The 26,109-nt window shown below is 40.3% G+C and overlaps 1 protein-coding gene and 2 long non-coding RNA genes across 3 annotated transcripts; 2 read left to right on the plus strand and 1 right to left on the minus strand.

The window, feature by feature from the left end:
• Window positions 1-3,585: 3,585 nt before the first annotated feature.
• LOC122066220 lies at window positions 3,586-5,279 on the plus strand. The gene is made up of 2 exons (XR_006136290.1): window positions 3,586-3,838; window positions 4,771-5,279. It is a non-coding gene; the product is annotated as an uncharacterized LOC122066220 (long non-coding RNA).
• Window positions 5,280-10,796: 5,517 nt separating this feature from the next.
• Window positions 10,797-11,242, minus strand: LOC122066223. Its single transcript, XR_006136292.1, has 2 exons — window positions 10,992-11,242; window positions 10,797-10,915 (listed from the first exon to the last, which is right to left on the minus strand). It is a non-coding gene; the product is annotated as an uncharacterized LOC122066223 (long non-coding RNA).
• Window positions 11,243-11,462: 220 nt separating this feature from the next.
• Window positions 11,463-12,860, plus strand: LOC122066230 (aspartic proteinase nepenthesin-1-like). Its single transcript, XM_042630048.1, has one exon. It carries the CDS (start codon window positions 11,463-11,465, stop codon window positions 12,858-12,860), a length of 1,398 nt encoding a protein of 465 aa, XP_042485982.1.
• Window positions 12,861-26,109: the final 13,249 nt, after the last annotated feature.

Here is a 26,109-nt window from a genome sequence, read left to right on the forward strand (position 1 = left end):
CCCCCATAGGTCTGAATGAATGTAGTCCAAAGTTCCCTTGGTCCTATGAATAGCAGTATTGAAACTGACTCTTTTCTGCTTTCCAAACACACAATGCTCACAAACCTCCATTGCTCCTGTACTCTGACCACACAACAAGCCCCTTTTACTTAATGATGTCATCCCTCTTTCACTCATATGGCCTAACCTCATGTGCCATAAATTTGTAACATCTGATTCAGACATAGATGATGAAGCTACTACAACAGACCCAGTGACTGTAGTACCCTGCAACACATACAAACTGCCAACCTTAATTCCTTTCATCAATAAGAGAACACCCTTACTGATCTTCATGACTCCACCTTCAGTTGTATACTTGCACCCATTTGAATCAAGAGTGCCTAAATTGATGGGATTCTTCTTCAAATCAGGGATATGCCTAACATTAGACAAGGTTTTGACAATGTCATCATACATCTTGATATTAATCATTCTCATTCCAATAGTCTTACAAGAAGCATTATTTCCCATCAACACAACTCTACCTCGAACTAATTCGTATGTGGAGAACTATTCACGATTAGGACACATATGGTAGGAACAATCAAAGTTAATAATCCATTCATCCTGTGATCTAACTTTGTCATTAGTCACCAAAAGCATATCAGACTCACTCTCATCTTCAACAATACTAGCTTCCGTAGAATCATCTCTTTTTTGTTGATTTTGAGCACCACCACCTACTTTCTGCTTATTTAAAAGCTTATAGCATTCAGATTTAATTTGCCTATTTTTCTTACAGTAATTGCAGGTCAAATTCTTGTGCTTATATTTTGATCTAGCCTTCTTTTTGTCACCATCTAAACCCCCTCCATTAGTTCTCCCTCTAGCTACCAAACAAACACCATCAGATTTATTGGTAGACGTCAACTCATCATCAATCTTCTGCTTACTTTGCAGATTCATTTTGACATCCTCAATAAAGATTGTCTCTCTACCATAAATCATGGTATCCCTAAAATAAGATGGAGGCAGAGACCATAACAATAATAGGGTCAAATCTTTATCGTCTATTTTAACATCTATCATTTTCAAATCAGTAATAATAGAATTGAACTCAGATATGTGGGATTTAATAGAAGTACCTTTACCCATATGAAGGGTATACAACTATTGCTTCAATCTTAACCTATTGGTGTGGGATTTGGTGAGGTAGAGATTCTCTAACTTCACCCATAACTCTATGGTCGTTTTCTCTGAGAGAACTTCCTATAGAACATCGTTCGAAAGACACAACTGAATAGCTGAAAGGGCTTTATCATCTAAATCATTTCAATCATCATCGGACATAGTTATAGGTTTCTTCGCCTTCCCAAATAGGATTTACTTCAAACCCTGCTGCGTGAGAATAGCCATCATTCGAACCTACCATAAATTAAAACTGATGTTGCCTTCGAACCTATCAATATCGTATTTCATTGAAGCCATAGATAGAAGTAACCCAAAGCTCTGATACTAGTTTGTTAGATCAAACACCAAGAAACACGAAAAATAAGGAGATAATAGTTCCTCAAGACACAGAGATTTAATGAGGTTCACACACTAGGGTGGTGTGCTATGTCCTCGGGCGAAGAAGAAGATGTTTCACTATACAGAAAAAAGATTACACTCAAGCAGCAACGAGAAAACTCACCCTGAAACCCTAACTCTAAAAAACCACAAAATACAATGACTTTCTCAATAAGCAACAGTACATTATTTATATACTCCAAGTCGCGGGTCAACCCATTGGATCACGATCGATCTGGTTGAACCATACCGTATGCCCCCGTACCCCTATACGAGATCTGTGATAGAAGCAGAGGGGTTGGGCCGATAGGCCCAAGCCTGGTGCTTCCATCACAGATCTCAGAAAACTTTCCATTCGGGTCACCATCAAAATATGTCAGATCGGGTCAATCTTCAAAACGGGTCAAGAATTCGAGACAAACTTAACAAAATTACCTAAGGGCAAAAGGCTCTGAAGAATAGGTGGGTGCATAGGGTGAAACAAGAAGAATACTCTTTACATCCACGATACAAAGCTAGATTGATTGTCAAGGGATTCAGTCAAAGGAAAGGCATTGACTTTGCTGAGATAAAGGCATTGACTTTGCTGAGATATTCTCTCCAGTTGTAAAGATGTCTTCTATTCGTGTTGTTCTTAGTTTAGCAACCAGCCTTGACTTAGAGATTGAGCAGATGGATGTAAAGATTGCCTTCCTTCATAGTGATTTAGAGGAAGAGATTTATATGGAGCAACCCGAAGGTTTCAAACTTAAAGGAAAAGAGGATTATGTGTGCAGATTGAAGAAAAGTCTTTATGGCTTAAAGCAGACACCAAGACAATGGTATAAGAAGTTTGAATCAATTATGCTTTTCAATCAATTATGGGGAAGCAAGGCTACAAGAAAATGACTTTTGATCATTGTGTTTTTGTACAAAAATTCTTTGATGATGACTTTGTTATCCTTTTATTATATGTTAATGACATGTTGATTGTTGGCAAGAATGCTTTACAGATTGACAAGCTGAAGAAGCAGTTGAGTAAGTCTTTTGCAATGAAAGACATGAGGCCAGCAAAACAGACTCTTGGCATAAGAATGATCCGAGATAGGAATGCTAAGAATTTATGGTTATTACAAGAGAAGTACATCGAAAAGGTGCATTAAAGATTCAAGATGGACAAAGCTAAAGTGGTTAGTTCTCTTGCTACTCATTTTAGATTGAGCATCAAACAGAGTCCTTCTACTGATGAAGAAAAGAAAGACATAGAAAGAGTTCTATATGCCTCCACAGTGGGAAGTTTGATATATGCCATGATTTGCATAAGGCCAGATATAGGTCATGCAGTTGGCACGGTTAATCGCTTTTTTTCAAATCCTGGGAGAGAGCATTGGAATGCAGTCAAGTGGATTATGAGGTATCTTCGTGGCACTTCCAATTTGAAACTTTGTTCTGGAAATGAAAAACCTTTGTTGGTTGGTTACATAAATGCAGAAATGGCCAGAGATATTGATTCTCGTAAATCTACTTCAGGATACTTGATCACCTTCTCAGGTGGCGTTGTGGCTTGGCAATCAAGACTACAGAAATATGTTGCACTTTCTACTACCAAAGCAGAGTTCATTGCAGTAACAGAAGTTTGTAAAGAGTTGCTATGGATGAAGAAATTTGTGCAGGAGCTTGGTTTCAAGCAAGATCGGTATGTGTTGTTTTGTGATAGTCAAAGTGCTATCCACCTTAGTAAGAATTCCACTTTTCATGCTAGGTCAAAACATATTGATGTGAGATATCATTGGATAAGAGATGTTCTAAATTCCAAGTTGCTAGAAATTGAGAAAATTCATACAGGTCATAATGGTTCTGATATGTTGACGAAAGCCTTACCAAGGGAGAAGTTTGATGTTTGTAGTTTGATTGCTGGTATGGCAAATCCCTCTATATAGTCGGGAGGGGGAGATTTGTTGGGTTGGGTTTCCCTCCTTGTGGAGGATGGCCCAAGTATGCTCACATTGTTTAGGTGAAGCCCATCTTTGTTTGAGGCCCATAAGGAGGGCATTTTTGTCACAAGAGTATTGATGAGAATTTACTCATTTAACCTTGTTCATATAATAAGGTTTAAGTTAAAGCAAAAGAGAAAAAGATAGCAGCTATTTGGCTAAGATTCGGAGAGGAAGAAAGGGAGAAGAAGCAGAAACATTCTGGGTTAGAGAACTGTCCACAATCACCTTCAAGAGCTCAATCGGAAAGTCATCCGTGGTCTGATTGAATCGATTTTTTGAAAGCAGCTTCACAACACACTGGTCTTCATTCGGTACTGTGTGATTGTTGTTTAATGGTCTCTAACTCATTTTTCTAGTAATGTTATCAGTGCCCCTGTTTTGGTGAGATCTCTTCAATCTCTTGTTTCTTTCTTTTGGGATTTCATCTTGTTGATGATGTATGCCAAGGGTATGTTGTTCTTGATGTTTGGAATGATTGTGTGCCTCTAATTTCAGTTAGAGATGACTCTTATGTATTTTCATTATTTGGAGATAGTGGATTTTAGTGGACTACGGTCCATGGTTTTTACTCCTCTCATTGGGGAGGTTTTCCATGTTAAATTGATGGTGTCGATGTGTATTTGTGTCTATGATAAGTTTGCTCACTGATTTATGCATTTAGTTGCACACATGAGAACTTGATTATTGCACGCATTGTGTTTGATAAATTGCTCTATCAAACTGTACTTGACTATTTCCTACTAGGTTCACCCAAGAGGGAAAGAATTTGTTCCACATTTCTATTAACTGGGTACATCTCTCGGTTACCCATTCTCTTCCCCATCACATTACTTTTTGATAATGCCACTCACAAAAATGTTATTGAAGTAATCTTCTAAGCTTCGTTATCTTTTCTTTTCTGGATCTTTATTGCGCTTGTGTTTGATCTTGGATCGAGTCTTTTGTCCTTTAAGAGGTTTGTGGTTTTCTAAAATTTGTTTACTTTGGATCAAGATCTATTTAGCTAGGTTCTTTTCTTCCTCTATGCTTTTTTTCTTGTGGTTGTTTTTAGAGTTTTGTTCTCCATTTGGTTTGTTTTGGGATATTTTTGGTTTTCGATCCTTTGATTTTCTTCTATGAGCATGCGTTTGAAGTTCTTGGCGGTTATGTGGCATGTTACATTGTAGTTTCTGATATTTGTGGTAGATTGTATGCATGCAGTCTGTTATGGAGAGCGAGGATCTGATTGTTGATATCCCTCCAGATGAGCAGCTTATGATGGAGGATGAGGACTTTGAAGATTTGGTTCCTGAGATCACAGAGCCAGATTATAATTATTCAAATATAAGCTAGGAGTTTGTTCAAGTGTGGGAGATCTTCTAACCCAAGCGGGTCGCCGAGTTGGTAAGGGACATTCAGCCGCAACATCTTCAATTTGATAGATTTGATTTCTTATCAAAATTAGCAGCTCGGTTTGAAGTCTCAACGCCGGTTCAATTTGGTCAGCTTTGGTGAAGATGGATTTAGATATGGATGCCTGCAGTCATCCACGATCTAGATATTGCTAGGGTGTTATTCAGCTTGTTTTGGCTGGTTGAGTTTGCGATTGTCTTGTTTGCTGATGGCAATGCCGAAGGTGGAACTCATACATTCCCTTCTCGTCCAGTTGAGAGGTTAGGGCTGTTTTGCTCTCCCTCTTTTTGATGTACAATTTGTTCCTTTTGTTTTTCTCTTTTATAATTAATATATATGATGTTAATTATTGACATCAAATTCTTGACCCGTTTTGAAGATTGACCTACTCCATCCAACATATTTTGGATGGTGACTCGAATGGGAAGTTTTCTGAGATCTGTGATGGAAGCAGAGGGGTTGGGCCGAGTATGGTTCAACCGGATCGAGTGTGACCCGATGGGTCGACCCGCGACTTGGAGTATATATAATGTATTGTTGTCTTGTTGAGAAAGCCATTGAATTTTGGGGGGTTTTTTGAGCTAGGGTTTCAAGGCAAGTTTTCTCGCCACTGCTTGGGAGTAATCTCTCTTCTATATAGTGAAACATTTTCTTCTTCGATCGAGGATGGAGCACACCACCCTGGTGTGTGAACCTCGTTAAATCTCTGTGTTGTGCGATCTGTCTTGGTTTATTTACCGTATTTCTTGGTGTTTGCTTTAACATATGATTTTCTAGCAAAGAAAGTGTGAGTGTACATCTATGATCTGCCTCTCTATCTTCATATGGAAGGCAATGCGAGGCAGATTGCAGGGAAGATTGGTTCGTTTCATGAAGTACGACTACCAATCTCACTTCAAGATTTCAATCGGGTACTTGTAGTTATGGTTTCAATCGAGGTTGATCAACCTCTTCGGATAGGGCTGTGGTTCAATAGAGCTGGTCAGGATGCATTTTGGATCGAAGGGGTTACTCCGTTAAAAAATATTTTGATCAAAGTTTCCATTCCAACTTGTTTCTGTAAATACCGCTGGAGTTGAGGACAAAATGTTTTGAGACAATGTATGGAGAGTGGCTCCGGCTTGGTAGTTTAGTTGCCGCATATTCAGATGCTTCTGGTTGCTAAAGCCATACTTATTATGCAAGAACAAAGAATGAAGCCTTGTGTCTTTAGAGGGAAGTGGAAAATTCATTGGGTGGCGCACTCCAGTCCATGCTTTACCCTGAAACCTAGTTTTTACGGTGATCTACAGCGAAGATGAACCATGTTGGAGTGCTCAATCACACACTGCTTGCTGTCCACTTACTTTCAAAACAAAGGCCCTTCTTGTTTTAACTTTGAGTCAAAATGGATTGGCCATCCGGAGCTCACTAGAGTGGTTGGGAAAGCTTGGAATTGGCAATGAAGAGGGCCTGCTTTATGCTTTCTATTATATTGTCCATAATCTCAGAAATTGAAGTCGTGCAACCTGTAAAAATAGCAGTATAGAGATTATGCAATGTGAGTACACTAGTACAGTGTTTAATCATATTAGAATTAATGGTTCTATTATTAGCCATGTTTTACCTCAGCGTGGGCTTTGTCAGGGCTGTCCACTCAGCCCGCATTTCTGGTATTCGGACTAGTAGCGGTCCTAGGGTGTCTCATTGGATCAATTGTATGATTTTTAACAAATCTTGCACTTTAATTAGAGGCTTAGTCCATCTTGAACATTCTTAGTTTTTATAAGGATGCTTCTGGCTAAGAGGTCAATCTGACCAAATCTAGCATTTTATTTAGTTCCTCTACTCCTTTGAGTATTATGGATCAGATTGCCGCTATTACTGGTTTCAAAGTGGTCTCAAATTATTAGAAATATCTTGGTTTGCCAACTGAGTTTGGAAGGATAATTTCCTTTCCTGAAGACTGTGGCTACTTCTATGCCCTCTTATGCTATGTCTATGTTTCTCCTTCCCATAATTGCTTGTAAGAATTTAACCAAATGTATGCGACACTTTTGGTGGAAGGATAACTCTTATAAAGGAATTTTTTGGATGTCTTGGGACCCCCAGTGTTGTAGTAAGAAGAGTGGTGGCTTGGGTTTCCTAGATTTGGATTGTTTCAATCTAACTATGCTTGCTAGGCAGTGTTGGAGAATTATCCACAACCCCGAGGCCCTTTGGGTTAGAGTGTTAAAAGGGAAATATTTCATAATTTTTCTTTTTTGGATGCCACTCATAAACCTTTGGGGCCTTAGGCTTGGAAAAGTCTTTTAAAAGGTAGGGAATTATTACTTAAAGGGCATAGGAGATGTATTGGTGATGGCCTTAAGACTTTTGTTTATGTTGATCCTTGGATTTCTTCTCTTCCAGGAGGTAAGATTTTTAATATCTCAAATGGTATCCCCTCTTGTAAAGTTGTTGACCTTATGTTGGCTTCTTTTACCAGTGGAATGTGCCTCTCATATTTTTTTTCGTTAAATGGTCATTTTGAACTAAAAAGGAACCAAAAAAAAAAAAAAAACTATACAGAAGATATGGGAAAAAAAATTCTCCTCGAAAGAAAAAGCACATCTAAAAAAGCAAGCCTAAACCCCAACCTTCAGCATTACTATTAGCAAGGGAGAAGAAAGCACATAAAATCAAGAAAACCATTATGCATCCATCCCCAACTCCTCCAAAATCAATTCATAGTATCTTGATTCAGTGATGTCCGTTATTATCCAAATCTCGCTGTCTACTTCTGTGAGAAATGATAGTTGGATTTCGTCGTTTGACAAATCTGGTAAATTTTCTGTGAAATTTGCATACTATACTGCTCTTGAATCTTTGTGTAATGCTTCTACTTCCCATGATCCCTTTTGGACTAAGTTGTGGAGTTTAAAAATCATTCCTAAAATAAAGCACTTCATTTGGCTTTGTAGTACTAACTATTTAGCAGTAAAAAAATTGTTATTTCATATAAGTCTTGCTTTGAATGTTATATGTTCTTTATGTAAAGCCAATGAGGATTCTATAGTTCATGCCATGTTTCAATGACCATTTGTGGCTATGTGCTAGTCAGTTTCTCCCCTTCATTTTGACATTAAGGAGTTTAATGGGACTCATTTTTAAGAATGGTTAACTTTCCTTTTTGTTAAGTGCAAAAATATGCCTTACATGACAAACTTTGATATTATTTGGTCTTCTCTCTTGTGGAAGATTTGGAAGACTAGAAACAAATCTCTATGCGACTTCATTGATCCTGACCCTATGACTAATATGACTACTTTTTACGTCTCTGTGGACAAAGGTCGCTTTTGGCTCTCTCAACAAGTAAATTTGGGTAGTGTTTCCTCTTCTAGAAATAGCAGTTTGCTAATCCTCTTCTGTTTTCATTCAATAAAGCTTGTGTTTCTCAACAAAAAAATAAAAATTAAAAAGAGTCTTCCCAAAAGTTTGGGCACTTTAAGCGAAACTTCTCGCTGGCCTAACTGAAAAAGTTCAGTCCAAACTAATAGGGTGGAAGATTGTGAACCCTCTCAGCTGCCGAGAAAGAAATTTGAGTGATTTACATCCCCCTCCCGTATGTTTTCATCTAACAAGGGAGGTTAATGTAATTTTTGAAAACACAGGGAAGGGGGATGTAAATTACCTAAGAAATTTTAATTGAGGCTATTGCAACCTGCATTCCCTTATATGCAATAATGTCGACGTTCTTTAATCCGGTGGGTTGTATTTGCTCAGAGCCCAACATGAGAATGCGCCAATTTTGGTAGAAAAATAACAAGGATAAGGGGATCTTTTGGCGCAAACAGGAAACTTTGTGTTCATGTAAGCGTTTTGGTAGTCTTAGGTTTTTGGGATCTGCAAAGTGTCAACCTTGTCTTATTAGCCACCAAGACTGGCACATCCTTCACAATGAGGAAGCCTTGATCAGCTCTTAAGGGCAAATAATTCTCTAGAGTCCAGTTCTTGGAAGTCCTGTGTTGGTTCAATTGTTAATGGGCCTGGTGGAGCCTCCTCGAAGGGACTTCCTTAACCAAGGTCTTAGGCACATAATTGCCAATGGAAAATAAACCCTAATCAATTTATGCCAAATTATTTTGGGGTGATTACGATGGTAAATGGAAAGGGCATCCAATTGCCATAGGGAAGGTTTCTTTACTAAGGCTTATGGTGGTTTGGTAGTTAGATATCTTAATTTCCTAATAATGATCGTCTAGTTAAGTTGGCTCCCGCTTTTTTTTTTCCTTTTTTGGGTCTGGGGGTGGGCAGGGGGAAGGGGTGGTGCAATTCCTAATGAACTGCATAACGGGACTTGACTCACGCACACTGGAGGGGAAAGGGGAATGATAAGGAGAGGGGGCACAATAAATTCGTATTCACACACCCATGTGACAAGAATCGATGTTCTGACTTCTTGGTGCCTACTCTTCAAACAGAACCTACTAGCTAGGGCACCGCTTCCACTACTTCTCTTTGAGTAGTTGCAGTTGTTTTTTATTCAAGGATCCTAAACTCACCCTGTGATAAGATTCCATATGCCCATTCTGAAGCTGAGTCCAAAAAATTAGTTGCACCAGCACAAATCAAATTTGGGTATGTCAAAAAAGGTAGGGGTGTCAACCGGTCGGGCCTAGCCGGGCTTGACCACTTGGAAACCTTGCACAGTGAACGCCCGTTTAAGTAAATGGGCCTAGCTTTGGGGGCATGGTACAATTTATAATCTGACCGGTTGGTGTTGGGCTTTAATCGGGCTACCTTAAATGAGCATTAACCGGGTCTTAACCGGGCTACGGACCTATTTAAATCTAAACGGACTCTAAATGTGCCTACCTTAAAATTCTTTTCTTAAGTGGGTTGAAGTCCCATAATTGTTCAATTTGAATATTAAATAGCTATAGTTTTATACAAAAAATAATCATAGTAGAAGGTTACCCATATCTTTAATAACAAAGAGAAATGATATGAGATTGTGGTTATTTTTCAATAAAGGGGGTCGGGCTAGGTCGGGTTACAATGAATCGGTTCAAGTCGGGCCTATAATCGGTCGGTTCTGGAGGCACCCGACAAGCTAGTTACTTGCACTGTGAACGCTCGTTTAATAAACGTGTCGGGCTTGAGCCAACACGTTTATTAATCGGGCCGATCCAAGTCAGGCCATAAACGTGTCGGGCTCAGTTGGAGCTATCGGTGTGGACTCAAAATTGACACCCCTAAAAAAAGCGGTGGGAGATCATATTATCATTTAGCCTCGCAGGGTAAAGATTAAGATAAAAAATCCATCTATGAATATATATATATATATATTTTCCATATTTAAAATCTATAATTTCTCCTTAAATTTCCTTCACTTCTTCTCTTTCAAATTGTGGCAGATACCTCGAAATTATAATTCTCCCTTGGACCAGCTGGCTTTGACCTTCATATTAAAACGGGAAAAACATACTCTGCCGTGAGGAACTGGGGCGGCGAGGTGCGAGATGACGACACATGGAGCGAGAAAATCGAACAATGTTGTTATAGAAATCATAAGCCTCATTCTCTGAGTTAAATAACATGCCCTTCCGAGGCTTACTCTCAACATCTTCACCTACATCAACTCTATCCATAATTCTACAGATTTTTCAAGAGATTCAATAGAATTTAAGGCATCAAGAAAATAACCCAAATGCGGCACAGTGAAAAAGGTTTGATTGTGTTCATGCTTGAAATAGATGTTGGTAAAAATTGTGTTCATAATTGAAACATCTAACAAATGGCATATTTAATATAGCATATATACAAGAGAATGATCCCATACATAATGAAATACTGCATTTCCTAAACAAAAAAAAAAAAAAAGAGCAAGTGAAGAAAAGCTCGTATACAAAGAGCTGTTTTTTTTTTTTTTCCTACTTACAACAAGCTGCAAGAAGTTTTGGTCGCTGGTCCGTCGAGGTTGCTCGACCGTCGTCGCTGGTCGATGTTTCCCATACAAAGAGTCTCTGGTCTCTCTGAGGAACAAATCACACAGGTTGGAAGATATGAATGATTGAGGTGAAACAGCCCTAACAAGAACGAAAGACTGACCGTAGGAGGTTCTGTTGTCGCTGATATACTTGGTTAAGAAATCTTTGCTGCTCTGTCGCGGTCACACGAACCCTATCGCCGTCTCTGGTCTAGGTCGTAGGAAGATGGGGATCGCTGGTCGTTTGGAGTATGAAATGAGAAAACCCTATAGCAGGTGAAATGAATCGGGTGAAATGGGAATCCAACGAAGTGGGTCGAAGGAACTGGGGCATCACCAACACCACTCGATTTTCTCACTCCATGTGTCATCATCTCGCGCCTCACCGCGCCAGCTCCTCGCGGCAAAGGATGCTTTTCCATTAAAACCTTCCATTATTTCAATTCATTAACATAAGACAAAAGAGCCAGTGCTTTGTCATAATATCTTCAGTTATACATTTAATTTGTTCTATATTTGGACAATTCTCTACTATATATCTCATGTCCTCGGTCAATGGTAGTCACATTCCATCCTTTATTTTCATAGCTTAAATGGCTTTCATGGGGACTTTATTATCTCTGATCTATTTCCTCTCAAGTGCATTGTTACTACAGTCCGCTGCCATTCATGAAAGTCCCCAGTCCATCACCATAAGCCTCATTCACCCATTCTCAGTCCACTCACCATTCTATGTAGGGAAGAACACTACAGAAGTGCAGAAGTTTAATCTACTTATTCAAGCCACAACAGCCCGCATGCATCATCTATTCCCAGCCACAACAATGAATCAAGGAAAGTACTGGAATGGTAGCAGCGAGGTTGACGACATAGCGGCTACAGTGGAATATACTGGTTTCTACCATGTAGCTGAGGTGGGTATTGGTTCATTTCCGCCTTTTCCTGGCCCAAAGGGTCTTCCTTATTACTTGATCATGGACACTGGAAGTCACATTACTTGGGTCCAATGTGAAGGTTGCAATCCATGCTTTCCCCTTACACAGACACCGAATTTCCCATTCCGAAGATCTCAAAGTTACAGGTCAATTCCATGTGGTCACCAAGAGTGTCCAACTCCAAGAAGGGATTGCTATGGATCGTCCTGTGGATTCAAAGCAATCTACGGTGGTAATCATGGGCCCTTTATAAGGGGAACCATTGTAAGAGAGACCTTAACCTTCTCTTCTGATAGATTGGGAGCTACAGAGTCGTTTAACAATTTATTCTTGGCATGTGGCTTACAGAGTCACAATATGCCGTTTGCACCACCGAATAAAGTTGCTGGGATTTTGGGCTTAGGGCGTGGAGGCCCTGGAACTTCTCCCATATGGAGCCAAGTACTCAAAAAACGCTTCTCTTATTGCTTCCCTGCCTCTCCTGACACCAAATCTCGGTTATATATCGGAGAAAGTGCTAGGATGGTAGGACCACAAGTTGTGTCTACACCATTGCTGAAAGGAGCTAACCCTTCACTTTACTATGTGGAGCTGCAAGATATCAGCATTGCAGGGATTCGCCTTGGGCTACGAGGACTATTCCTCTTTGGTGGTTGCACCATAGATACAGGAGCTCCGCTTACTATGCTAATTCCTAGTGCTTATGCTGTTGTGAGAAATGCTTTTATTCAGTACTTCGAACATTTTGGTATGCAACCATACGGTAGTGGAAGTAGACCACGCGATGTGCCCATGTTTGATCTTTGTTTCCCTGGGGGGCCGCCTGGTCTAAGGTTTCCAACTATGACATTCCATTTCAAAGGAGCTAATTTTGTTGTGCAGCCCATTGGTCTATTTGCAGTAGGCGCAAACTTTGTTTGTGTTGCACTTAAATCAGGCGAAAAAACAATAATTGGAGCTTATCAGCAAACCGAGCATAAGTTCTCCTTTGATTTGGAGTTGGGAAATACAGGAACTCTCTTCTTTGCTCCGGATAATTGTGGAGCACCTACTTAAGATTATTTCTGTCTTTTTTAAAATAGTTTGTACTCAGCAATCAAAATAAATAATTTCATTTAATAGCTCATCTTTTATAGTTTCATAGCCAATTTCTCTAGCTCATAGTTGCAATAACCAAAGATCAAATTGAGGAAATTTTAAGCAGCCTCATGGCTTCTTTTGACTGCCATTGACTAAACTTTTGGTTTTCTTCATGTTTGTAGGGACCAGATCAGGCCCTATTAACTAGTGCATCAACCCACCCTAATGGTTAGGGTATGTTAAACAATGCATACCCATCTATTTTTGGTTTGTGCCATCGATATTGTACAGGTTTAGGTTAGGGTCTTAAGACAGGGCCAAGACAAACCCAATATTTGATAAACCTTAAATCTAATACTCAAATTAGGAATTTCTTGGAAGGTACTAGTTTTGATGCATGAGTGGTGAAAAAGATTTTTTTTTTTTAAATAAAAGTCAATAAAAATATATATTGAATAAATGGAGAATTACAATCACAAAGAATGAGATAAAAAATCTATTGAATAACCTCTCTACCTTTGGCATTGCTGTCAACAGAAAGGTAACCCTTTTTTTTTTTTTTGCTAGAGGATTATTTCATTAAAAGAATAAAAAGACTTCAAAAGTACGAAACTCAAAACAAACTCCACTAGTCATCCCAACTCCCACCTTCGGCATTGCCAGCAGGAGAGGGAAAGATTCAAACTAAATAAATCTAAAGTGCGGTCTTCCATCGGCATCCCTAGCAAGAATGTCCACTATATGAGATGGAAACACCACATATTCAGCCGTAATCCCATACTTTGCCGCATCTCTAGCCAGGTAGTCAGCAATCACATTCCCTTCTCTATAATTATGAGAAATTTTCCATCTAATACTATTCAGATAAGTCTGAAGAGACAGCCATCTTTGCAAAGCAAACCATGGCACTTTCTTTTGCTGAAGCAAAGTCACCACCGCACTCAAGTCCGATTCCACCCACAGCATTTTAATTCTCTTATATTTGGCTCTCATCAACCCTTCCATCAATCCCTCTATTTCTGCTTCAAAGGCACCAACCACCCCTAGAAATGTTTTATATGAGCTTAGCACCCTTCTCCACTGATCTCTAAATATTCCTCCTGCACCAGCCTGCCCTGGATTCCCCAAAGAGCTTCCGTCAAAATTGAGTTTAATCCAGTTGACAAAAGGCTTATACCAAAAAACCTCCAACGTTTCCTTGTGAGATCCATCCTGAATAGGAACACCAAGGCGTTTGCAGCATAAAACGTCATTTGGTGTTTTCACTTCTCCCTATGTCAAAGACTCATTTCTTCTAATGTCTTCCACAACCATGATAGAAACATATTTTTCCAATCTTTCTTTGCTATCATATTTCCTGCCACTTCTTTCCCTCCATAAGTGGTCCAGAACTATTCCAAAACTCATTGACCATGCCTCGTTACAACAAACTATTTTAAGCATTCTTTTCCACAATTGAGAAAGCTCAAGGAGAGATGACTGATTGCCCCTATTCAAGTTAAAGCAATCACAAACATAGCACCAGATTTTTATAGAGAAAGAGCAAGAGATAAATAGGTGATCCAAGGATTTCTCCTCCACTTTACATAGCTCGCATCTGGACACCAATGGAACTGCTATCTTTTTAACCTTATCATCTGTTGGGACCTTTCCATGAACAACTCTCCAAGCTAGGGATAAAACCCGAGGCAGCTGCTTTTTACACCAAATTAAGGAAGCCCAAGGCACTATTTGGTTCTTCTTTCGAATATCCTCCCAGGCAGATTTGGAGTTGAATTTCCCATCAATAGTTAAGCTCCACATACACCTGTCGACGCATTCAAAATCTGGAATATTTATAGTTGATATAGAATCAAAAATACTTCTCATAAAATTGGAATTCACCTCAGGTAAACACCATTTGAAATCCTAAATGAAACGATGCACCTTCCCTTCCAGGTCCAACTGATCCGCACCATCCACACCTTCTTCCAAAGCCGCCTCACCCACCCAAATGTCCTTCCAGAAATTTATTGATCTTCCATCCCCAATAATCCATCTTCCTTTTGAAGAAATAAAATTCCACACTCTTCCTATACCAGGCCATATGGACGATCTACTATACCCTTTCTTAGGTCTCCCTTTTTTACTAAGAAATCTGGCCCTCAAGAACCTACTAGTCGTGGAGTCTTCATGCTTTATTCACCATGCAGTTTTACATAGCATGGCTTTGTTAACATCTCTTAATCTCCTCAACCCAAGACCTCCTTCCTCCTTAGGTTTGCAACACTGATCCCAGTTGACCACAATTCTTTTCGTCGAGCCTATCTCCCCTGACCAAACAAAGTTACGCATCCACTTTTCTAGAGTCTCAATCATAGACGCAGGCCACCAACAGACAGCAAAATTATGCGATGGCATGCTCATGATCACTGATCTCACCAGCTCCACCCTACCAGCCAGGGACAACAGTTTACCCTTCCATCCTGATAACCGATCTTTCACTCTATCCATGATTGGCATCATTGACTCCTTTTTAACTCTTCCTTTGAAAATTTCCACCCCCAAGTACTTTGTAGGGAACATACAAGGGGGAATCCCTAACTCCTTTGCTATAGCATGCTTTCTCTGAGAAGATATATCCCCCAAAAAAATTTTACTCTTCTCTAGATTGATTTTCTGCCCAGAAAACTCCTGATACTTACTAAGGAAGCTCTTTAAGTTTTTAACATACCTGATTGAAGCATTTGCAAAGATGAATATATCATCTGCAAAAAGACTATGAGCGGGAGTGATCACCCCACGAGGGCCTTTGAGCGGTTGAATCATCTTCTCACCCACAAGCAAATGAAGACCTCTAAATAACACCTCCTCTGCAAGGATGAACAGCAATGGGGATAGGGGATCCCCTTGTCTCAGCCCTCTCTCCACTCCAAAGTACCCAATCGGGCCACCATTAAGAGAACTGACACTTTTGCAAAGACCAACAACTGATGAACCCAGGATATCCAGTTCTCAGAAAACCCAAACTTCCTCAGCACTTGGAACATAAAATCCCAAGAGATTGTGTCGTATGCTTTCTGGATGTCAATCTTCAACCCCATTCCACCCCCTCTGGAAGTAGAAACTAGCGAACAATATCTATATCTTGGTCTCATATTTGAGTCCCAAATTATTTCATGGAAAACAAAGGATGGCGTAGAGTTCCACTTTGTGGTTAACCGAGTTGTTGCAACATGTTTAGCCAATCTGTCGGCTACCACGTTTCCTTCCCTATAGCAGTGTGAATCCTCAATGAAATTCTATCTAAATACCTTTTATAGAACCAACATTTTTTCTGAAAAATCCATGGAATTTTTTATTGGCGATGCAATTCACCATAGTCTGCACGTCACATTCAATCCACAAATTCACAGTATTCATCAATGAAGCAGTGTGCAGCCTATAAAAACAGGTGCTGAATTCTACCATAAATTTTGTTCCCACATCTTCATAAACAGCAAAACTTCGCTTCGGAGATCCATGGATGTCCCTAATAATGCCACCAGCCCCAGAACATCTTGGATTTCTAAGAGAACATCCGTCAATGCTTAATTTGAGGCAATCAGATGAAGAAGGTGCCTAAATAACTTCAAGAATTTTTGCAGGAGATCTCGGAGAAATGACATCATGAATTTCTTGGAAACCAATAAATCAAGAATTGAAGAAATGTAAATCTTTGTCATTTTAGAAAAATCCTGGAGATCACGAATTATTGAATTTACCACTTGATCTACTGGACGGGATTTATCTTTTTTTTTTTTTTTTTTGGCTAAAAATTCCTTGTATTAAGAAGAAAAAGTAAGAATGTACAAGAAACTAATAATGAAAACAATCTTACAAAGATAGAATAAGAGATATAGAGGCCAACCCCACCTTCAGCATTGCCATCAGCAGAAGAGGGCACCCTAATCATAGACTAACAAAGAGAAGCAAATTAAGTGAAACGTTGATTTATCACCAAAGCATCAATTATTCATTACCTTCCAAATCTGGTGAGGAATAAGGAATCAAAATAACAGTAGCAACCATTCCTTCCCAATCGAGACCACTTGAGCCTTTCTCTTCCACTAAGAGAATAACTCTTCAAGAGAGGGAAAACCGCTCCATCTTTGATAAAAAAATAAAATTAAAATAAAAAATCAACAATTTAGACCAAATTTTCCCTGCAAAGCCACAGTCTAAAAAGATATGATGAATTGATTCCACCTCTTTTTGGCAAAGATGATATCGAGATGCCATAGGAATATTAGCTTCGACACTTTGTCATCGGTTGGAAGACTACCATTAACTAACCTCCAACCAAATATTGACGACCTGGAGGGTAGCCCTTTTTACCAAATTAATTTCGTCCATGTCGTCGCAAGTAATTTCTCTCTAAGTCTATTCCAAGCCAATAAATTACCAAATGATTAGAAAATGCATTAAATTTGGGTTCGAATTTCTAGGGCCCATTGTGGGTGATCTAGTTCGAGTACCATAGGCTTAGGTATGGTTTGGCTTAGTTGGATAGAGTTATGAGTTATTTTAGAAGGTACCAAATCTTCTTCCAAAAGAGAGTGTAGATCTTGTGGAAGTCCTAAAAATCATCAATGTCAAGGGGTGACAAAATTAGATGTCTACAATACCCAATTGGCATCAACAAAAATCCAAAGATTAGATCCTTATATACACTGACAATATATAGGAGGCCATGATTCTCTAACTCATTAAGAGATACTATATCACATTTGTTTATTGTAGAAGGAGCACAATAACTTTTTTTCTTTTTCGCTAAAGATCAATTGGATTAATAAAAAGAAAGAATATACAAAAGGAATAATACACTCAACAATACTTAGACGAAGGAAATGAAATTAACCCCACCTTCGGCATTGCCATCAGCAGGAGAGGACCTCAGACCTAAGTCTAACAAAAACTTTTAAAAACAAATAACTAAGTGAATCGGAATCGTGGCCGTTGGACAGCATCCAATTCCAGCTCCCTGGAGGTGAGAAGGGGCCAGGTTTTGATAGGGGAATTTGATTCAAATCTTGCTGCTGTTTTCGCTAATAAATCGGCTACCACATTTGCTTCGCGGTAGCAATGAGTGACTTTCCAAGAAATTGAACCCAAATAAGAGAGAACGCCCCTCCATCTTTGCAAAATAAACCATGGAACCAGCCCTTTGGAGAATAAGAACACCACAGCAGCAGAGTCACACTCGATCCAAAGGTTTTGGATACGAGAGTTTTTTGCATGTTCAAGGCCGGTAATGAGAGCTAAGAATTTAGCTTCAAAGTTAGATTTTATACCAACAAAATTTTTGAAATTCAGCAAAGGTTCGCCCTTGTAATTTCTAAATACACCGCCAGCTCCAGCCTTTCCAGGATTCCCTAGCGAGCACCCATCAGTATTTAGCTTAATCCAGTTCTGAGGGGGGAGACACCATCGAACTTCAAAAATTCCTCTTTGCTTGCCAATTACCCGGGGAATTTCCACTCTCTTGGCACACATCAAATCAGCTACGGACAAGTTTTTCCCAAGGTGCACTGTTGAAATCATACCTATCTCACCTTTAATCATAGCAGAACGCTGCCTGTGATGCCAATAGGTACCCTCGTGGATTCTCATATTCCTCTCCATCCAAACTGCATAAGGAATTAACACCACGCCACTAAGCCATAGTCTTGAGAATGTAACGGATTTTGCTTTATGTTTCCACCAGCTAAATAAATCTTCCATTCTTGTGAAGTGTTGCCATCTGATACCAAATAGATCATAGAACATATTCCACAGGGCCTGGATATACTCACAGTGAATAAAAAGGTGGGAACTAGACTCTTCTACCTTTTCACATAACCCACATCTCGAAGGCATTGCAATCCCCTTTTTGCACACTTGGTCATCTGTAGGGAGTCTACCATGGGCTAACCTCCATCCAAATACTACCTGCCGTGGCTGTAAAAGAGCTTTCCAGAGGATGGACAACCAAGAAACAGGCGCCTTTTTACATCTTATCTCCTCCCACGCCGAGGCCAAAGAGAAGGCACCAGACGAAGATAATTTCCAGTGGCATACATCCTCTAAATTCGTTAGGGATACTCTCTTCGCCTTCTCAAACGATTCAGACAAGAATGATGAAGAAACATTTGGGAAGCACCACTCACCATTCCTAATGAAATCCACCACCCGCAGCTGCCTTGAAGTAAGCGCTTCTAAGTCCAGATTAGAGGATTCCGCCAATGAGGAATTTTCTAACCAACAATCCTTCCAGAAGCTGATCTTGACGCCATTTCCTACTGTCCAGCTCTCCATATTTGTTACAAAATTCCACACCCTTTTTAGACCCTGCCAAATAGATGAAGACTTGTAGCTCCTTAGATTGCCGTTGCTAGTAGTAAACCTTGCTCTAAAAAATTGACTCATTGTAGAATCCTCAGGCTTTATTTTCCATAATAATTTACATAGACAAGCTCTGTTAACATCTCGTAACTTCAGAATACCCAGGCCTCCCTTCTTCTTTGGCTTGCAACAATCCTCCCATTTAACAGTGATTTTTTTCTGAACCTCCATTTGGCCAGACCAAATGAAATTCCTCATCCATGTTTCTACAGTTTTAATTGATGCCTGAGGCCACCAATAGACTGCAAAATTATGCATAGGAATGCTCGATATAACTGAATGAACAAGTTCAATACGGCCTGCCATTGAAAGCAATTTACCTTTCCAAGCTGCAAGTCTACATTTGATCTTATCTAGTAAAGGTAACAAATGGGATTTTGTGACTCTTCCCTTGAAGATTTCCACCCCAAGATATTTTGTAGGGAATTTGGATATCTGAATACCCAAAAACTCACTAATGAACTATTTTCTGTGAGGGGCCACCTTCCCTAAGAAAATCTTGCTTTTATCCAGATTAAAAAACTGACCAGAGAATGCTTGATATTTATCTAAGAAAGAGTGAAGATTTCTTACATATTTTGCCGACGCGTTCATGAAAATGAAAATGTCATCCGCAAAGAGAAGGTGGGATGGAGTGAGCACACCTCTTGGCCCGGGCAGGGATTTAAGAGCACCTTCTGCAACCATGCTTCTTAACCCTCTATAGAGCACTTCTTCTGCTAGAATAAAGAGAAAGGGAGATAAAGGGTCACCCTGGCGAAGACCATGACCCATAGGGAAGAAGTCCACCGGTCCCCCATTTTCTAAGACCGAAATCCTAGGAGAGACAAGGATTTCATGAATCCAAGATATCCACTTCTGAGAGAAACCAAACTTTTTCAGGACTTCAAAAAGGAAATCCCAAGAAAGCGAGTCGTATGCTTTCTGAACATCAATTTTGATCCCCATACCTCCTCCCCTGACTGCAGTGTACATCAGATTTGCCAATTCTGAGGCAAAGCTGATATTCTCAGAAATTATTTTCCCCTTCTGGAATGCACCTTGTTCCTCTGAGATCAGCCTGGGAAGCAGCGCCGAAACTCTATTTACCATTAGTTTTGATAGCACCTTACAAAAGAAATTCCTCATACAGATCGGCCTAAACTTTTCCAGGGTCACAGCTCCCAGCACCTTCGGAATTAGAGTAAGGAAACAGTTGTTCACACCCTTAGGAAGAAACCCCATTCTGAAGAAGTGCCTCACAGCCCTGCAAGTGAAGGTACATAACATGTATCATTAAATAAATAAATTTAAGGGAAAAGGTTGGGTATGCCACCGATATCAAGTATGCTAGCACTCATTGTGTCTATCTCTCTCTTCCCTTTTTTTAAAATGACCCTCATATCCTTCCTGAATGATACTCCATCATGTGATCCTATTGGTGCTATCTGGTAGCATACTTGATATCGGCGGCATACCTATCCCTCTCCCTAAATTTAAATAGGACCAAGTTTCCCTCAGGCCACAATTAATGGAAATGTGCCCATCACGACCCTAGCCAAACTACAGGGAGGATTGAGTGGGGTCACATTTTAACCGTTCCATCGTTTAACCACCGATGAAGGAAAACTTTGTTCATATGCATGTATGTATATATATATATATATATGTGTGTGTGTGTGTGTGTGTATGTGTGTGTACTTACTGTCGGACAACTGGATCCAAGTATTTTAAGTGTTGGCAACTATATGGTGTATGCTAATGTGCGGTTGTATTCCGATGATGCCGTGATGCACATATGCTCCGCAGCTATTTTGGTAGCTAAGAAGAGGTCAAACCATATGTCAAGAGTGTTGATACGTCAGAATAAGTGAGGACGATGTTTGAAAATGTTACAAATGTATCCGAACATAGATGATGACATTTGGAAGCCTATTATGGCCTTACAAATGTTTAACAGAAGCTGGAAATAGCAAGTGAAGGCTCAATACGGTAAAAGTTTCAAATTCATAGGTTCACAGTGGTGATGTGTCCTAAGCTAATATTGTAAGGCTTAATGGCAGTTATGGAAGGAACAATTTGCATGAGAAATATATTTTGTCTAGCCACCTTCTAAATGGCACTTTGAATCAAATGGTTGTATTAATTAGTACTCCTCAAACGGCTACAAAAATCCTATGCCAGGGTAGTTGGACGTGTCCTCCCTGTGATCGATGACTTTCCTGAAACTATTCACGTTGGATCTTCAACCAAGGTTATCATTTCACAGGAAGCATATGAAGAGAGATTGAAAAGGTATTGCTTTGCCTTGATTGGAAGATTAAACTTCAGATTCATCTCCCTTGATGAAATCAGGAAAGAAGTCACTGAAGGCTGGAAATTAAAGGGGAAAGTGAAGATGATTCCAATGGGAAAGGGATTCACTATTTTCCAATTTGAATCTGAGAAGGATATGGCAGCCATCTAGAGAAGAGGTCTACCAAACCTGGGGGCCAATATGTTCGATTTCAGCGATGGAGACTAGACTTTAACATTCACGAAAAATGGTGAATAAGGCTTTAGTATGGATCAAGTTTCCAGATCTTCCTCTGGAATACTAGCACGAGAAGATCCTATTGACCATGGCAAAGGTTATAGGGAGGCTTGTAGCATTAAATCAATGCACAAAGCAGGTCTCATATGGGAATTTTGCCGGTGTTCTAGTCAAAATTGAGACTGGGGGCCAGAGGCAAGAAGAGATTCAAGTGGAAAGGAAGCAGCCAGGGACTAATACCCCCTTTGGTTCAAACAAGAGCTGGTTTATGAGGATAACACTGGTAGGTGTGGCTTTTGTAAAAAACTGAACATTTAATTGGGCATGCAGAGAGAAGAATATGGCTAATGCGAATAAAACATTGCAAGAAAAAGCGCTTGGAATCTTAGGTGTTGTTTATGTTGATGATGAGCCTCGCAGGGCTTTGAAGACTGACTTTCTTCATACCTTGCAGGGTTATGACTGCAAGGATGGAGGAGAGGCTATTTGACCTCGCCAAGGATACAGATCAGTCGGTGAGGGATCTTCTTCTGAGGGCAGTGGTGCTTCTGCCTCCATGAGGGGTGGCGATGGTGGTGCAATCTTTTTAGGAGGCGGTGATGGGAATCAGGAAACTTTTTTGGAAGGGTAATCTGATGAGCAAATCACTCCCCATTTGAGAAGACCTTTCCCTTTGGTCGACAAGATAGGATTGCCTAATCAAAGTGGGACTCTTACCAATTTGGAGTCTCACCCAAATTTAGAAGTTATTTTGGAGGTTGACTGCTTGCATATGGATAGGTCTGACCCATCTCTTACTCCTAATCGGCCTATTTCCCGCTGTTCAATGGAATTGGATCAAGGGTTGGAGGCTGAAAGTGATAATAAGAGAATGGTCAATTTTACACTTACTGAGGGCAGCCATTATGAAGGCTTTCGTAGGAGCCTGTGGCATGCCGTTAGAGGTGGTATTGTGGCTACTTTGGGCCTGCCTCAAAAGAATAAGGCGATGTTAGTGGATGGTGTGGAAAAAATTGATAGGGTGGCCAGAGATAGGGATGAGGCACAAGGAGGCTGGACATTCCATCAAAAGAAGAAGGGAAAGAAAGTGAGCTAAAAAAAATGTTGGAGGACTTAAGAGAGAGAAGCTCTGAGAAGGATGGGGGGATTTCTACTGCCCGCCCCCCTGATAGAGGAAAACAACGGAGGATTACAAACTTCTGGGGCCCGACGTGCAGCACTTTACCTCTACTAGAGTCTGGTAATGAGGCTTCCGACCAACCTATATTGGCTGAAAAGCATCAACCAAGGGAGGAGGCGACCACTAGTCATGGAGAGGGAACACAATCCTATACTGCAATGGCGAAGAGGTCTATGCCAAACATTGATGATCTCCTAGACCTAATTCACGCTGGAAATCTCACAAAAATTATGATTCCTCAGGAGTCATATGAAGAGAAATTACATTCTTTCTCTCACACATTGATTGGCTGAGTAAATTTTCACTTTGTCTTGATGCATGAAATAAGGACTAATGCAAAGAATGTCTGGAATCTGAAGGGCAGGGTGACCCTTACGCCTTTGGGAAAAGGTTTCACCCTTCTTCGATTTGAAGTGGAAGGTGATATGGCTTCCATGTAGAAAAGGGGCTCTGTCAAAGTTAAGGGACCGATCATACGATTCCAGCGATGGCGAACGGAGTTTAGTATTCATGAAGATCTAGTTCAGACCAAACTGGTCTAGATTCGATACCCAGAGCTACCTGTGGAGTATTGGCATAAGAAAATCTTACTCTCCACTGAGGGTGCCCTGTAGAGGTTGATCGTAGAACGCTACATGGTACCATGGAGAATTATGCTAGGGTGCTGGTGGAAGTGCCAATGAGCGGCACCAGAGTGGAGGAAATTCAGGTTGAAAGAAAACAACCAGGGAAGGCTATTTTATTCTAGTTCAAACATAGAATTATTTACGAAGATGGCATTGAAAGGTGCACATTCTGTAAGAAACTGAGTCATCTTGCTGAGCAGTGTAGATCTAATAAGAACAATGAGCGAAAGCCAACAGAGGAAGACTGGCATCCAGCTGGAACTCTTCAGGCAATGGAGGAGGGTGGTGCATCCAGAACAGTGGCAATCCATGGCAAATCTTCTCAATTGGTAGGAGATCGTAGATCTCCTCTCCCTATGGTAACTTCCCCATTTAGAGAAACTATTCCACCATTGGAAGATATAGAAAATATAGAAAGCCCACAAATGGATGGTTTGAAAGAAGGCAACTTGGAAATTCTTATTCCTGGCCCACATACCTATGAGAGTTCTATCCAGGACCCGACCATGGTGGATAACCCCCTGGGCAATGGATATGGATCCGATTCGGACCAAGAGGAATCGAAATTCTACTCATCTGAGAATGAGTCGCTGGCCTTTGGGCACGGCAGTGACGACGCAAAGGAGGGAGAGACTGATTCGGTTGTTGCAGTCAATGAAGCTGAAGGCAGCATTGCTCCTAGAACTCTTCGCCTTCGAAAAAAATAAAGTGGTCTATACTAGTGGTCGTGGAGGTCGCCATCAGGTAAGAGGAGGGAGAGGTGGTCGTGGGCAGGATTGGGGTGATCCAGAACACATGATCTCTGAACTTTCTTTGAACTAGTAATTATTCATCACCAAGAACTAGAAGAACTTGATCATGCTATTACAAGATCAGATGGCGAGGCTAGAAGAAAAGGAAAATCTACTGTTACGACGGGGCAGGCCTTGAGGTCTGATCGTTAGGCACTCCCCAAGAATTGATTTATAAAGATCCTCTTTTGGAACATAAGAGGAAAGAAGAAGGTAGTCGGAAAGCACGCCTTAAGAGAGTTAATAAAGAAGAAGAACCCTGATCTCCTTTGCATTGCTGAACCAATGATCCCAGTAAGTGATTTTCCAACTCTATATTTTAATAAATTTGGATTTTACTCCAAATTTATTTACAATAATAGAACTGGTAGAATTCTAAACTTATGGATAATGTGGAAAAGAAATGTAGCCTACCCTGTGGTGATTTCTAAATCATTGCAGCATATTTCAGTATCCCTGACTTGGGACCTCACGCAAATTCAAGTCTCTTTTGTCTATGCTAACAGTTTTAGAGCAGAGAAGAGAGCTCTATGGTTGGACTTGGTAGCGGATACCCCTCACACCCCCACCCCTTGGGCCATGTCGGTAATTTTAACGCTTACCTTCAGTCGCATGAAAAAAAGGGGCTAGGTAATTTTAGTTTGGGCTCTGCTGCAGAATTTAATGCTATGGTGGATCTTGTTCCATGTTTCAGCTATCTTCGAGTGGGAGAAAATTTACCTGGAGTAATAATCAGAAAGTTGGCAATGTTTCGGATGTGCTTGATAGAAGCTTCTGCAATGAGCAATGGTTATCTATTTTCCAAGACTCCTCGTAACTAGTGATGCGGAGAATAGCTTCTGATCATAGCCCGATATTGATGGTCTCTGATGCCAGCCAACGCCCCTCAAATTTCCCACTTCGTTTCCCCCAATTTTGGATGGAACATGAAGACTTCATCAGAGTAGTTGCTTCATCCTAGTCTAAATGGGTCTCTGGATCCCCTATCCTTGTTGTTACTTCTAAATTGAAGCGGCTGAAAAGGACCCTAAAATCCTGGGTGAGATCTGCCTTTCCTAACCTTGATGAAGACCTAGAGCGTGCGAAGAAGACTCTGAACCAGATTCATGATCAGATTACAAGTGAAGGGAGGAACGATCATCTGTTTGCTCTGGAAGATGATGTAAAGACGGGATTAGTGAAAGCCTTAGAAAACTATGAAAAAATCTGGGCTGAAAAGGCGAGAATTAGGTGGTTGAAAGCCGGTGATAGGAATTCCAAAGTTTTTCACCTTTCAGTCAAAATGAGAATAAACAAAAATACAATCAAAACGCTTAAGAAGCCAGATGGGACCATTGTGGAAGGGCATAATCAGATAGGGGAATACATTATGGACTTTTACGAGAGGTTACATAGAGCCGCCCCAACAGCGAATTATGAGAATTTATTAGATAATATTCCAAAAGTTCTAAACCAGATGGACTGCTATAAGGTGAACTATCTTCCTGGGAATGAGGAAATAAGGAGGGCAGCTTGAGCGCCTGACCTGGATAGCTCACCGGGCCCCGAAGGCTTCTCTGGTGCATTCTTTCGCAAATGCTAGGATACGGTGGAAATGGAGGTATGCAACGCAGTGAGATAATTTTTCAGCATAGGGTCTATGCCAAATAGGGTAAATAATAATTTTCTGGTATTGATTCCAAAGGTGGATGGCACAAATACGGTTGATAGATTT

The sequence above is a fragment of the Macadamia integrifolia genome, unplaced genomic scaffold, assembly GCF_013358625.1.
Source record: "Macadamia integrifolia cultivar HAES 741 unplaced genomic scaffold, SCU_Mint_v3 scaffold23, whole genome shotgun sequence".
NCBI lineage: Eukaryota > Viridiplantae > Streptophyta > Magnoliopsida > Proteales > Proteaceae > Macadamia > Macadamia integrifolia.

Excerpts from the sequence above, each read along its gene's own strand:
- LOC122066230 (XM_042630048.1), top strand. The coding sequence starts at position 11,463 with ATGGCTTTCATGGGGACTTTATTATCTCTGATCTATTTCCTCTCAAGT.